General features: G+C 39.2%; 1 protein-coding gene across 6 annotated transcripts in view; it reads left to right on the top strand.

Annotated features, from left to right (window-relative positions):
- TMEM196 (transmembrane protein 196) overlaps positions 1-14,372 on the top strand; it is a 96,262-nt gene that overhangs the window by 65,694 nt on the left and 16,196 nt on the right. The window contains exon 1 of one of the 6 annotated variants that reach the window (XM_085050880.1): positions 10,980-11,653. The exons of 1 other annotated variant lie outside the window; for it this stretch is intronic. In XM_085050880.1, coding sequence (XP_084907006.1) covers positions 11,495-11,653 — 159 coding nt within the window. In that variant the 5' untranslated portion in view covers positions 10,980-11,494. Of the gene's footprint in view, positions 1-10,979; positions 11,660-14,372 lie in introns of those variants that run through there. 4 more of the 6 variants (XM_085050879.1, XM_085050881.1, XM_085050882.1 and 1 more) reach the window with 4 other exon arrangements.

Genomic DNA, 14,372 nt, shown 5'->3' with positions numbered 1-14,372 from the left:
AGAATCCACAATTAGGGTTTAGCTGGCAATTTTGCTGCTGATACACAAGGCAGATAAAAATCCAGATTGCTCTTCCAAATCTGCTTTAGCTCTATATCAAAGATATAATAGCTTGTGGTGCTGGTATGATGGTGGTGATGGTGGTGGAATAGTAAGCAAATATTTACCTTCTACCACATAGCCAGGTAAGCCCAATGAAATAGGTGGGATTGACTCCCACCCAGTAGAAAATTAATATACTCCACAATGTTGCTGTCATTGAATTTCTACAATCTTCCAGCTGGGTTTACCACAGCAGCTATTCCAGTGTACCAGATCTTGACAGACATTTTTTAATTATTTCAGGGCAGCAGGATCAAGTCTTTGATAGGTTACATCGGTTTCTGCAGACATACACAGGAAGAAGCTGATAATTTAAAGTATTTTTTAAAAAAACATGTGACTTTAAAGAACACAAATGAAAGAGCCATGGTCAATACCACAGTATTGGCATTTCTACAATACCACAGTAATCTGTTGAAAGACTTTTACCTCCTGAGGAGAGAGAAATGGAAGATGAGAGAGGATGACTAGGAATGAGTAGGGAACAAGACACAGTGTTCTGTGTATGAAGAAGAACTATTTTCTTTTGCAGATTGGCCAGTGGAGCAGGAAATGTGTTGTACCTGACTTAGGATTTTAAGTAAGGCAATTTCTTTATGTGTGGAATACTAGTTTTCAGGTTGTATGCAGAGCAGAAAAACTAGTTGGCCTACACCTTAATCTCTATAGTTGTGGAAAAAAACCAGTACAATAACTCGTGAAGGATGTAAGAAATCCTTTCTTTTTTGAAAGACATTTCTTTTTTGGGAGAAATGCTTCTAACTTGATTTCTGTCCTGTTGGAACAAAGTCAAGTTAAAATATTTCCTTTTGCCACAGAACATCAACATCAAGTTAATAGTTATTATTATACAGAGAGGAATTTCACATTGATCCACAGAAAAATGGAAAACAAAATGACTAACGGGAAATAAAGCACATGTGATATTTTTAATTAAAAATGTTATTGAAATAAAGTAATTCCTATGTAGTTTTTATTTTCTCAAAAGAACAGTTCTCTTAAAATTATTTCACCATAACTATTTATAGACATTGTTTGTTCTCCTCTTGTTTCCTTTTGCATTACTGTTCAAATAATTTCAAATTGTGATTTATGCTTATATGACAACACAAACGGTTGAAACTGGTGACATCTACTAAAATAGCCTGTGTCATAGATAATGCTGTATTTCCTTCATCCGGAGGCATTTTCCTGTGATCTCTTTGAATTAATTTAATTTGAAAAATGTTTTCTGGAGTTTAAGTACAATGAATAATAGTCATTTGTTTTGGAAACTGAAAAACAAGAAATAACTTGAGTCCTTTTTGTTAAGCTACTAATTGTTTTGTTTATTTAAATTAAGAAAACTGTACGCCTACGGACATGTTACGAATTCTCTGGACTATGCAGCATTTTCTCTGCCCAGCAGCAAAGATTAAAAAAAAATGCAATTAGTGTTTCTTTTCACACAGTTTTGTAAATGGAGAGCAAAGAAATTTAAACCCCAAAGGCATGAATTTGTTTCCAAACAGGGAAAATCTGATTTAGTGGTTCCCCACTTAATTGAAGGCCTTTACCCTCTTGAAACAAGAGTGGAAGTCAGGGACATGACCTGTCCTCAAGAGCCCAGGTGGTTATCGTGAAGCATCTCAAAAGGAAACCTTACAGCTTAAACACTTGGGGACCTTCCTTTTAATGAGGATACTCTCCTACTGCCAGGCTCTGGGCTGAAGCATCACCATGTCTGGCCAAACCCACAGAATAGTGTGCCTTAGGCTGGCATGACAGCAAAATCCTACTGATTCAGACCTCGAGTGACAACACTTACTGCTTTCTTCCACGAGAACAAATGGCACTGGAGTGAGGCACAGTGCTGACATGTAATGAGAACCAGCCTCTGAGAAAGGGCATGCTCTTAATCAAATCAGACAAAAACAAAAGCACAAGGATTATTTCTGTCTTACAAATGGGAAATGTTATTTTCAGGGAACAGCAGATTCTTATTTAATAGACTCCAAACTCCAAATAGATTCTAATATAGACTTAAATCTCTTTGTGCTGCTCTGGAAATGCAGGTGTTATACATAAGCATGTGATGCAGAAATTACTTACCTTGTCACAGAAGCACTTCCCCTCATTTTTACATCTGCTGATGGCCCACTAGTTTCAGCTGCATATTCCTGATTTATAGTGATATAAGGGAATAGAAGTATATCTGGATGAGGTTTTTTCTTTAAATATGACTATGAATTTGTCTTGGTATATCAGTAGCCTTGTAGATTTTATTCTAGTGAATGTTTTCAGGTTTGGGTTGGTTTTTTTTCCCAAGTTGTGATGCCCTGTTTGGTTTCTTTTCTTTATGAATATTAAATATATAGGGCCACATAGAAATAATATACCTGTGTTTGCAAGCTAGGGAGAGTTCAGTAAAGTGTTTGTTTTCATCATATAAAATTAACATTGTTTGGTTGACAGATTTAAATTATTTGAATGCTTAACCAGGGAAATCATACTCTTCTCTGTGAAAATTGTCCATCTAAATCGGTAACCAGAAAGAGGAACATTAAATAATTTAAAGCAATGATAAAACAAATATACTATAAAAAGAACTTCTCCTGTAAAAGAACTGATTTTCCTATATCCTTCAAATTCCCTGTCTTGGTTTGTAATCTGTATCTACAGTGCGTGGAACCATAAATGAATTATAAATGACAGGACAATCTTCCAGGGGTGACGATTTCCCCCAAGGCACTACAGCTCTGAGAAATAGCTGACAAATAAAAAGTTGTATGTGGTGTGATAGGAGTTGGTAAATTTAGAAACCTTAATTACTCTGGTGTTAAATATGGGTGAGGATGTTTTTATTCATATCTATTCCTGCAGGGTAGATTTTTGGGTGATAATACATAGGCTCAGCTCTACCAGATTTAAAATAGATTAATGCACTCAATTAATATGCAGTCTATTTAAGTCAGCAAATGACAGAAATTTTTTGTTTTACCTATGTTGAATTGCATTTGACCACAATAGCTAGGTACTGATTAAATACACTTATATCTGTGGTATTTTATCTTTTCCTTCCAATTCCCAAATATCATGTAGTAAGCAGAAATCTATGCCGATATTTCTAGAGTGCTATTGGAGGGAGATGAGGCAAGAGGGAAAACATGTCTTCTGTTTATTATATTGAAGTGGCATCTCTTTCTTCATTTTTTTTTTTCACAAAAGCATCTATTTCCAAACAGTCATCAGTTTTCATGTAGGCATCTTGCAGATGATAAAATTTACATAATTTTTAAGTTCAATCTTAAAAAAACTAAGATATTTTTATTAATTATATGTACATTTAACATCTAGTTTTCAGAAGGGAAATATTGTTTTGGGGGCATTCCATTTAGATCAAGAGTTAATTTTTGAAAAAAATATACAGTTTAAACCTGTTGCTGACCCAAGGCAGTGCTATTCCTCCCCTGCTGAAGGTCTGGTTAACTCTCTGAATAGCACTGTCCCAGCTCTGAAAGGAAATGTCAGTCCCATGAAAATAACCTGTTCCCTTCCAGCAGAGGCATGAGACAATCTGTAAGTCTTTTAAATACACATTTCTTAGTTTGCTGTTGTCTTATTTTAAGATGTTTTAATTTTCCTACACACACACAAACCCATCCTTAAAAATTATTATACAGTAATCCGCAGTTTTTAAAGTAGTTTAGTGTAATTATCATAGATAATAGACAATGTCAAAAATGTATCAGGAACACATTTTGGGGAATGAGCTTTGAATCAGAAGCCAAAACAGCTCTGTGCTCCCCTTTTCAAGATGGCAAGCACTAAGCAGAAGTGAAAATACTACTGCAATATGACCGTTACAAATTGTTACAAAATCAGTCTTTACTATTAGCTAGAACTCACTGTTCTGCTGGTTGGGAAGGTATGAGACCTTTTTGATTGCTCAACTATAGTAATTGCTGCCAGATGGATGCAATTTTAAGATCATTATTTGTAATTCTTCCTGTGTCCTCAGTACTTTATCTTGAAACAATTGCAATTAATATGTTCCTCAGCAGTTTTTTGCTGAGATACATTTTTTTCTTGTTCACCCAGGATAAAACACTACTAAATTAATCATTGTACAATTTAGCTAAGCAATATAGCTTTGCTGATATGTTGTTGTTTTTTAACATTTAATCAGGAGTCAGAGAGCTGATTAGCAATACAGGATGATAGCACAGATCACTAAGAGTCAGATGGAAACTGAAGGAACTATCTTGTCTCACCATGTGCAGAGTACTTACCTGAGTAAGCAGAGCTCTCGTGGCACAAAGTTTGTTAGTATTTAGGAGAAGGCAGATTTTGTCTGTGGAATCTGGTTTCTTTGTCAGATATGTGTGAACTGATCTGACCAAAACATGTGGGAACCAAATGCACCAAGGGATGGTTGTTACAGATACACTTGCTTTTCAGAGCTGTAAATCCAGGATTCTATTTTATAACATTATATCTGTAGCATGTATTCTTATAAAGTCCAGAGGTGATTTTATAAAGCAAAAGAAAGAGCCAGGGTAACTATGGCTTCTTCCCACTGTTACCATTGGCCATTTTTACACAAACCCCTAATTCCCTGATACTGATGTGACTAGACAACTTTCCCAGCCAGACAGCAGGTCTGACACTGCTAAACTTTCAGCAATCTACAGATATTATTGACCAAAAATAATCTGAGCTTTGTAGATGGATGTAATAGGACTTTATTCTAGCAATATAGTCTGTGTTTTTTCAGCTGTGAAAACTCTTTGTAAATGTTGACCGACGAATAGCCATAATACAGCAATACCCAAATCAATTTACATTTCATTTAGTTGTAAGATTTTTACCAACTGGACAAGAAACTGGGTCAGACTACAGATCTTCCATAAAATCATGTGTTACAATAACTAACAGTTTGCTGCACATAGTCCAAGAAAAACTATGATTTCCAGGCATGTTGACAAATCACCCTTTCAACTCTGTGCCCTCTGAGCTTACCATTTTGGATTCTTTCTTCACTTTCATCATAAAGTGTGTTTCTAATAAAAATTATTATTACTGTTTGGCAGAGAAAAGAAGATGATGGAGGCATGTACAGTTCAAGGAAAATCTTTTTGTTAATCATTAATTCCTATTTTTGCCTAACATTGAAAGAATGTGAATAATTAAACTTTGGTCCCTAAATACTTTCATTTTTATTTTAGACTTTTAATGATTTTGTTTCTCTGTACTCTACCTTGGACACAAAAATTTAACAATTGTTTTGCAAAGAATGATGCAACAAAAGAAAATCTTGTTTCAAATCTTCTCAAGTAACAGCTCACATACACCATACTCAAGGTTTTTTTTCAACACAATGGTATCTCATCTCTGGAAAAAAAATTACTCAGTGGGAGATAAATTCTGATCTAATTAAAAGAGCTGGTGAAGGAAAAAAACACAGTCCTTATTCAACAGCAAAACTATCCTGAGAGGCTTCACATTAGGGCTCTTAACAGGGTTCACACCAGCTGTTATCTCTTTCATGACTCATCCAAAAAGTATGAGCAGGCAACAGCTGGAGCCTGGACTCTGCCTTTTTCTACAGTGTACTGGATGCCAAAAATGGGAGCAGATACTGGTCCTGAGGTTCTTGAGCACTAGTTTCTGGGTTGGCACTATTCCTGGTTTCTGTAGCAGCACAAATTCCTATCATGCATGAGTTATGTGGTCTGTCAGGCCACTCAACACGTGCAGGTCTGTCCTAGCCCTCCTTCAGGCTGTGCTCCCATTTAGGCAAATGCGATCTTTGGGAATCTACATGATGGAAGCTGTAATGACTCTGATTCAGCAAAGCCCTTCAGTGCATATTTAGCTGTACACGTGTTAGATTCATTCCCATTCAGAAAAGTGTTATTCATAAGGCGAATTCTGAATTCACTTGAGTGCTGTAGTGTACGAGGGCTGATATTACTCAGACACCTTCTAACCTTACTACTTGAATGCCTTGCAGGATTCTAAAATACAATGGCAGATCTACAGTACACTGAGGTGTTAGTTAGACACTCATTTCACAGCATTTTAGGTTTGAGAATGCTTTATTACAGTCTTCATTGTAAGAAAATATTTTGACTGCATTCTGAACAGAAGGATTTCATTAAATCTTGATTTTATGGACTTCTGTGGAATATGAAACTTACCCTTAAAAGGGAAGACCAGACAGTGAAAAATGGCAGAGTGAAAGAATGTCAGACAGGTTATGTAAGTCATGCAATTCAAAGCACACGGTAATTTACCATCCTGAAGAGTCTGTTTACACATTCTGTTTATATAGCAAGACAGTAATGATGTTATCTCACTTTTGCTTCGTTTTGAACATCCAAGGTTAATCACAGAATATCAGAATAGTCTGGGTTGGAAGGGACCCACAAGGATCATCAAGTCCAACTCTTAAGTGAACGGCTCATACAGGGATCTAACCTGCAACCTTAATGTTATTAGCACCATGCTTTAACCAAATGAGACAATAAATCAGAATTTCCGGTCATTACATCAAATAAATTATTTGGAATAAAGATTTATGTTCCTTTTTTATTTAGGATCAGTAGTCCCAAACAGCAGACTAAATCTTGCAAGCAGTGATGATGTGAATGTCATTTGAAAACTAGTTTGTTGCAGAGGACAAGATGAAAAGAGATGTGTGCAGAAGATGTCAGTGAGATACTTGTGGCACAGCTAGGAACTGTATCTGGTAACTTTTTAATGCTCACACCTAGTACAGTGCTGCATTGCTGAAAAGTGCAATTGCTTCACGGTTGTAGGCAGGTTTCAGAAATGGTCAGAACGAAATGCTCACTGTCTTGGTAGATTTAATAATGATTGAGTAGAGTACAAGAAGGCAGCCCATGGCAATGCCTTTTTTTCTTTGCAGAGCTGTTATATGCTCATGTTATATGATCATGCTGATCCTCCCAAACCACTCTCCATGGCTTCACAGCTTCAGGAGTGGAGCTATGAGATGAGCTACAGAGCTGTGGAATAACTTCTGCAGCTCTATAAGTGTGAGAATGAAAATATGTGCCAAGTACATTTAGTTTATGTCATCAGATTCTTTTGAGCGTGTTGTAAGCCAATACCTTAAAGACTTGATCGAAGAAAAACAATTGTGACCTAGCAAGCTTAACAGTCACTTCAGTGACACAGATCCTAGCTTTACCAGGCCTGAACTACTCATTCAGCAGAAAGTTTGCCTGAGTACTGAACTTTGAACAGACAAAATCAATGACAGTCCCTTATCTTCTCCTGTACAAGATTTAGATGGGGTTTGCTTCCCATTTTTGAATGTCAGCACATACTAATTTGTAGTATGAAAAAACTAAGGGGTAAAATTTTCTAAGAGTTGATTCTGCACAAAAAAATAAGGAAAGAAAAAGAAAAGAAAGAGAAAAAAAAGAGAAAAAAAAAAAGATAAAAAAGGAAAAAAAATAAAGGAATACCCTAAAGGCTGTTTTGCACACATTTCTATAGACAGGATGCAATTGATACAGCTGGTTTTAGAGTGAAATCAATAGGCAACTCTGTAGAATCCAAGGCAGTGTGTCACCCCAAACACTTAAAAGCTGTTTGTTAGAGTACTGGTTTTCCTTGGCTTTTCTTCAGTCAAACTTAATTGAAGGGATCCAGGTGACAAAAGATTGTAAAGAAACAGAATCTGCAAAGTTGAAAGCATAAGGTACTTGTGAAAAAAAGAGGATTTGCAATCTGCCCTTGAAGCTGGATTTTTCCATTTTCCAGAGAATGTCCTGGTAGAAGTCATTTTGTCTATGTCAAATATTCCAAGATAGCATGGCTGATTCCTCTTGGTGCTGACTAGAAAATAAAGGTAAAAAGTAAAGTAAAATAAGGTAAAAAGTAACCCAGCTTCCAAGATCACTCAAATTTATGTCTATTTGTCCAAAACTGCTACCTTATACCTGCATATTAGTAACACAAATATTTAGAGAGTATCTCCCCTCCTGAACTGCACCAACTGATTTCTCATCTTCTAAGCAGCCACAGGATAATGTACAATTTCTATTTTCTTCACAATTTCCTATGCTGAATTGGATTCAATGGTCTGAGTTCTGATTTAATGCTATAGGCCAGTTCATATTCATAATAAAAATCATTACAGTATTGTTTTAGAGACACATGGAATTAGGAAATCAATAAACTGAACCACTTAAACAATGTATTCAGCTATGAATACATGCACAAAAGTGTTACATAAAGCTGGTAATTTCCAATGGAGAGGCTATAACCTTCTTAGGGTCTCTTGGTCATCAGAGACATGTAAAAGGGACTAAATACAAATGAATCTTTGTGCTCTGATTTCTACTTCTTCATTGCCAGTACTATGTCATCCAATTACCCTTCATCCTGCTGTGTGACTAGAATTTTTTTTGTCATGAACCATTTTTAAAGTCTCCAATGACAAAAAAGAGAGAAAAAGTTTTCCTTCAAAGAAGTCAAGAAGAATAAGATTGATGCCTTTTGTTCACAAACCCAGGAGTTTAAATTGAAAGATCTAAAGCCCTCATGACTCTGATTAATTTTGCTTTGGAGATGAGATTTCAGTATTTAACTTTCTGCAGTTATAATGAAAATTTGCCTGCACATTGAATGACTTTCTTCCTTATTTTTCCTTTGCATTTCATCATAATCTTTTTGTATCAGAATCACAAATACAAGAAACATTTCAAAACCAGCCAGTTGAGACAGTAAGCAGTTAAATAACTTAATGTTGCAAAGATGTAAGCATGTGCTGAAATGTATGCATGAATAGTCCCCTGTGTAAAGTTAATTGCCTAGATCAGCACATAATGATGATGCAGCAACATAGCACAAATAAACACAAGTGATTACGTGGACAAAGAATGTATCTTTTCATTTTAAAAAGGTAGTGATTAGAACATTACATTTCCTTCCCATCTTTATTTGAAAAGGTGCAAAACAGACATAACTCACACAGCTCCTCCTAAGCAGTCTTATTTACTCTGGCTGAGGTCTTGCTTAGCTCTTCACCTCTCTGTAGCCTGCAGATTAGAAAGCAGGCACCCAGAGCACTTCCTCTCCTGCTTTGGAGTCCAGTTTTATACCTCTCTTTTATTAACTGTTGCATGAAGTGATCTCCATCTAGGGCACACTTTTCACAAGGTCTCTTTCCCCCCGTGTTTCTGACAGCTTATTATGACTGAAGTGGAAATGTTACATAAAACAAGCTGTTTATGGAAATCTTATTTCTGTCACATGAGCTCTATTCTGATGTGACAGGCACTCTATCTGGCTGCAAGCATTAAATATATTAATTATATCTGTCATTATGCAATGCCCCTCTTATCACCACTGGATTTTATAGACCTGGTAAAATATACTCTGAGCAGTAAAATCACTGCACCTTAGCACACTTTAACGTTTATAACAATCTGACATAATAAGGATACTGTCATTGCAGAAACACCTTCCTACACCCATGTGGGTACTTGAAAATCTGTGCTTTTTCCATCCTCCTACATAAATATAGTAGCTTAGGAACTTTTATGCTGTGCCTTGATTTTTAATGATAAGAGATGTCAGGTACCATTTAAAACATAAGAGATTAAAAGGGGGCAATTCAGCTTTAACTATAACACAGCTTTCCTTTAGATGTTATCAACTGTTCTTCTGTGAAGTGGGAAAAGTGTGAGAAAATATGAAACATAAAGTTTCAAACTAGAAAGCATTAAGACCCTGTCTTAGGACCTCTTCCTCTTACTCTTGGATGCCTAAAAAATATAAATACCATAAGGTGACAGACTTTGATGCCAGTCTAACTCCACTCACCACAATTAATTATTGAAGATTTATACAAATGAAAACTAAACTCTGACCTGCAATGGTGCATCCAATCTTCTAAAATGTGTATAATACCTATTCTCAAAACACAAGACGGGTTGTGAAGTCCAAAAAAAAATTAAGTCAGGACCTTGCTAACCTTACACTCTTGCTTCCAAATTGCACCAGGAAATTACTGGACCAGTCTAGACTACCATTCTGGATTCTCACATCTGAGTGTAGGATTTATATACAGGTTAAGAATTGCAGATTTTTTGATAAAAGGAAACATTCCATATAAGTTTTTCTTAGAATAAACAAAAATAGCATGTATATAGAGACAAATAATTTAAATCATGCAGGATGCCAAAATTTTTGAATCCTGATCTAGATTTGGGGTATATAATTGTCTATGTAGCTTTTTTGCCTTCTTGTTAAAGTAAATATCCAAATGTAGGTGATCCATATTTAGGAATGCCAAGGTGCTAGATTGAGTGTCTGTGTGTTACCATGTTGTGCAACACACCTGGACTGTACAACTGCAGTCAGAGTGGCAAAGCATTCTCTGTATCTAAGGCACAGTAATAAAGATTGGTACCAAGCAATCCAGCATGGCTCAAGTAGCAGCCCTGAACCTCTTGTTCTATTCTGCTTTATTGCTTATTTGCTTTAGGACTGATACAGTTCTGGCCATTGTCAGTGACAGGAATGGCTACAGAAATTGCCTATTTTGGCAGAAGAGTTTTGCAGAAGACCAGAGTTTTGCAGTGGTGAGGCACAGCACACTCCAGCCCTTTCACCAATACAAGATGGGCTTCCTCCTGAATTTTGACAGCAGCACCTGGGAGGAGGGAGGCCTGCGGACCTCCCCCCCGAGATGGGTCACGTCTCGGGGGTCCGCCGGCGGCTGGCATCGGCTCGGCGTCCCGCCAGCAGCCCGGCCGGCGCGGGACGGCGGAGGTGTGCGAGCGACGTGCCGGGGGAGGACCGGGAAGGTGCCGCGCTGGTGGCCCTGGGGCGGGGCTGCCGTACGGCTAGCCCGTGCATTGGGTCTGGATTCATACATAAATATAGCCGGGCTGGGCTCGCCACACTCCTCTACCCCCCGCCCCCCAGCCCGGGGAGAGAAGGGGGAGAGAAACAAGAAGGGGGGGAAAAAAATCCCGGTGAGGTCATTCCAATGAGAGCGCAGGAGGCGAGCGGACAAGGTCGACTTTCCCGGCGGAGGCGCAGCCATTAGGAGCGCGGTGCCGCGCACCCACCGCCTGCCCGGCACCTTGGAGAGCTCCGCGCCGGGGCCGCGCTCGGGGCCGCGCTCGGGGCCGCGCTCGGGGCCGCGCTCGGGGCGGCGCGCCTGCCTGCGCGGGGCCCGGCGGCTCCCGGGCCGCCCCGCCGTCCCTCGGCAGCGCCCGCCGGCCGCGGATGCGCCGCTCCGCCCCGGCTGCCGGCGAAGGAAGAAAAGTTTGGGGGCGACTTAGGGCCGCGGGAGCGCCGGAGGAAGAGGAGGAGGATGCGCGGTTTCCCCGGCTGATCGGGAAGGAAGGATGACCGAGGGAGAATGTGCACCAGCAGCCAGATCATCGGGAGCCTCCTGGTGCTCTCCGTGCTGGAGATAGGGTTAGGGGTGTCCAGCGTGGCCGTGGGGGCGGTCAGTTTCAGCCTGGTCCTCACAGAGCAAAAACCTCAGCTGGGAGACTCTTCTCCGGTATGGAGCGGGGTGTGTGTACGTTAGCCATTTCACTCTCTCTTTAACTCTTTATGGTGATGATCAGACCGTGCGAAGGCATCCCCTTTTCCCTTCCCTTCCCTTCCCTCCCGCGAGTGCATGTCGCGCCGACCTGGCCGGGTCCATTTGCGGTGTGCCTGGGGCACGGTGGGTGTGCAGAGTGGTGGGGCGAGGGGCACGCACGGCGGGGACAGATGTGTGTGCATGCTGGGCGGGGGAGACCCTTTCTTTCTCGCTCCTCTCCGTTTTTCAATCTTGCCGTGAACAATTGAACTTTCTCTGAACCCCTTCTGACACCTGGGAAAGCCCGATGCTTCGCGTGGAACCGGGGCCATAGCTTACGGTCTTTAAATTGACTGCGAGTTTTGTTTTTTTAAAAAGAACAGCTCAGTCCATGATAAGGAGACTGTCGAAAGGTGCTTTAAATGAATGTCAAGGGTATGCCTGCTGAGTCCTGAGCTTTTGGAGGAAAAATAGAGAGAGGCAGTGGGAAGGAAAATGAGAAAGATGTTCTTTTTATCTGGGCACCCTGAGCTTCTTGTAAAAATGTACAAAAAAAAAAAAAAAGAAAACCCAATAATGGGTTAATAGAAGTAGCACGTTCATATCACAGAGCATTTCTCACTTCTCAGAAATGTTTCTTATTTCTCCTGTTTCAGATATGCATGTTTCTAGGAAGAATTTTCCTCCAAATTGTTATTTAGATTTATGAAACAAAGAATAGGAAATATTGAATCTTCAGTCTAAACATGAGTGGGCATTTTTGAAGTCCAAAGCTGTTTTTGGCCAGCTTGTATCGTACAGCAGTATTTCTAAAAGGATTGTTTGCTTTGCTTCAGATAACATGATAAATGCAAAACACTCTTGGTTATTCACCAGCATAACCTCCCCTAACGTATAGATTCATTCAGACAAAGTGCTTCTTGTAATAGTCTCACTGTCAATAATTATTAATTATTGCTAACAGTGGTAAATATTTTGGCAGTATATAAACACACATATAATTGTGCACTGCAGAAGAGGTAGACGAGAAATGAAAATGAAGACCAGATCAGACAGTGGCCAACAGGTATAATGACATTGTCAAAATCACTTTAAAAAGGGAGGTTTCTGATCACTGTTGATGAAGAAAAAAATTACTTAAAACCATGTGTCTATCTGAAGATTTAATGGCAAAGGGCAATTTCCTGGGTTTCACTGAAGTCAAAGAGCCTTGATCAGTCAGTGAGATCAGTATTTTATGCAGTGATTGCGTTTTGTGACAGTGCTATCACAGCTGATATCATTTCATGACGATGCACATTTCCTGCATAACTGCCTCATTCATTTTTATGCTTTCTGTTACCCCAGAGTTTGTACTAGGCATAGAATAAGATTCTATTATATTAGATGTCAGCTTCCAAGGACTTAATAATCGTAGTAAGAGACAGAAACAGTACAGAAGGGTGTAAGCAAGTATGAAGAAACAACAACCCAAAATTGAGTGGTATAACAGGTGGTATAACACCAGCAGTCTGGCTGATTTCAAGGTGTTCATAGGTAGAGATTTAAAGAGGAATAAGACAGAGGACAATGAAGGAATTTTGCAGATGTTTATAGGAAATTTTTCTCATATGTGAATGCAGAGGCATGGAAGGTAACCCAAAGGGACTTGTTTGCAAATGTAACAAGTGGGCAAAGGATGCCCACAACCAGAGCCAGCAAAGGCTGGCATCAAGTGCTAGGAACTGAGCAAAAACTGCAGGTTGAATAGGCAGAGAGAGGGCTCCAAAAAAATGCAAAGTGGAAACAAGAAGCTTATGCTTCATGTAGCAGAAGAAATGAGAAATCAAAGTGATGTGCAGAGTGGGGTGACATGTTTCTAAAGGCTGAGTTACTTCTCCTTGAACTAAAGATCTGTGGTCTAATTTAATCACCATTATACCACTCTTTTTGTACTACAGCAGTTCAAACTGTTAGGTTGCGTTCTTCTGACTTGGGGACTAGCAGGTGGGACAGGCCAAGAAAGGGGCCAGAGATTTACCATTCACCAGGGATGCTTAGGGCCATGGGTAACTAGTTTCAAATTTAAACAACTGGACAAAGTTTGTTTGGACAAGCCTCAGGATTGTCCAGTTGCAGAAGTGGCATAAGCCTCCTTTCTGCCCACTGGATCTTACACTGAGCTCGTGTTGCCTGTATTAAAGAATATGTCTTGCATAAAATGTTATTTTTTTCCAATTCACACTCTTGTATCAGGGTTTTCCTTTGAGGGATGAACACTAAGGAAAAGAAGGGGACCTTAAAGGAAAAACTAATTCTTTGACGTATTAAGATACAAAACACTTGAGTTGAACAGCATCATTCCTCCTGTTGCAGTCTACTTGGAAATACACAGAAAACCTTTGACCCTGTTCTATCCTTTTATGTGGGTGGAACTCAGCAGAGACCCAAGTTCATAAGGAAGTAGATGAAGATAGCATCACCATGGAAACCTTAACCTGAATTCCTAAAATCTTAAAAATCATACACATTCTATCTTCTATACTTACCTCCCTAGGATGCTTTGCGCTTGACGAACATTAGCTTTTCTATTAAAAGAGTTGTTCTTATTGTTCACTGCCTCCATTCAGGCAGATGATTTACTAACATACCTAATTTTAACCATGTGAATTCCATCCATAGGATTATGGATACAAATGAAGTTAAGCATGGGCTGAAGTACCCTGAT

The sequence above is a fragment of the Lichenostomus cassidix genome, chromosome 2 (genome assembly GCF_008360975.1).
Source record: "Lichenostomus cassidix isolate B80296 chromosome 2, HeHo_3.0, whole genome shotgun sequence".
Lineage (NCBI taxonomy): Eukaryota > Metazoa > Chordata > Aves > Passeriformes > Meliphagidae > Lichenostomus > Lichenostomus cassidix.
The sequence above is the reverse complement of the archived record's forward strand: the minus strand, read 5'-3'. Positions and strand labels throughout refer to the sequence as shown.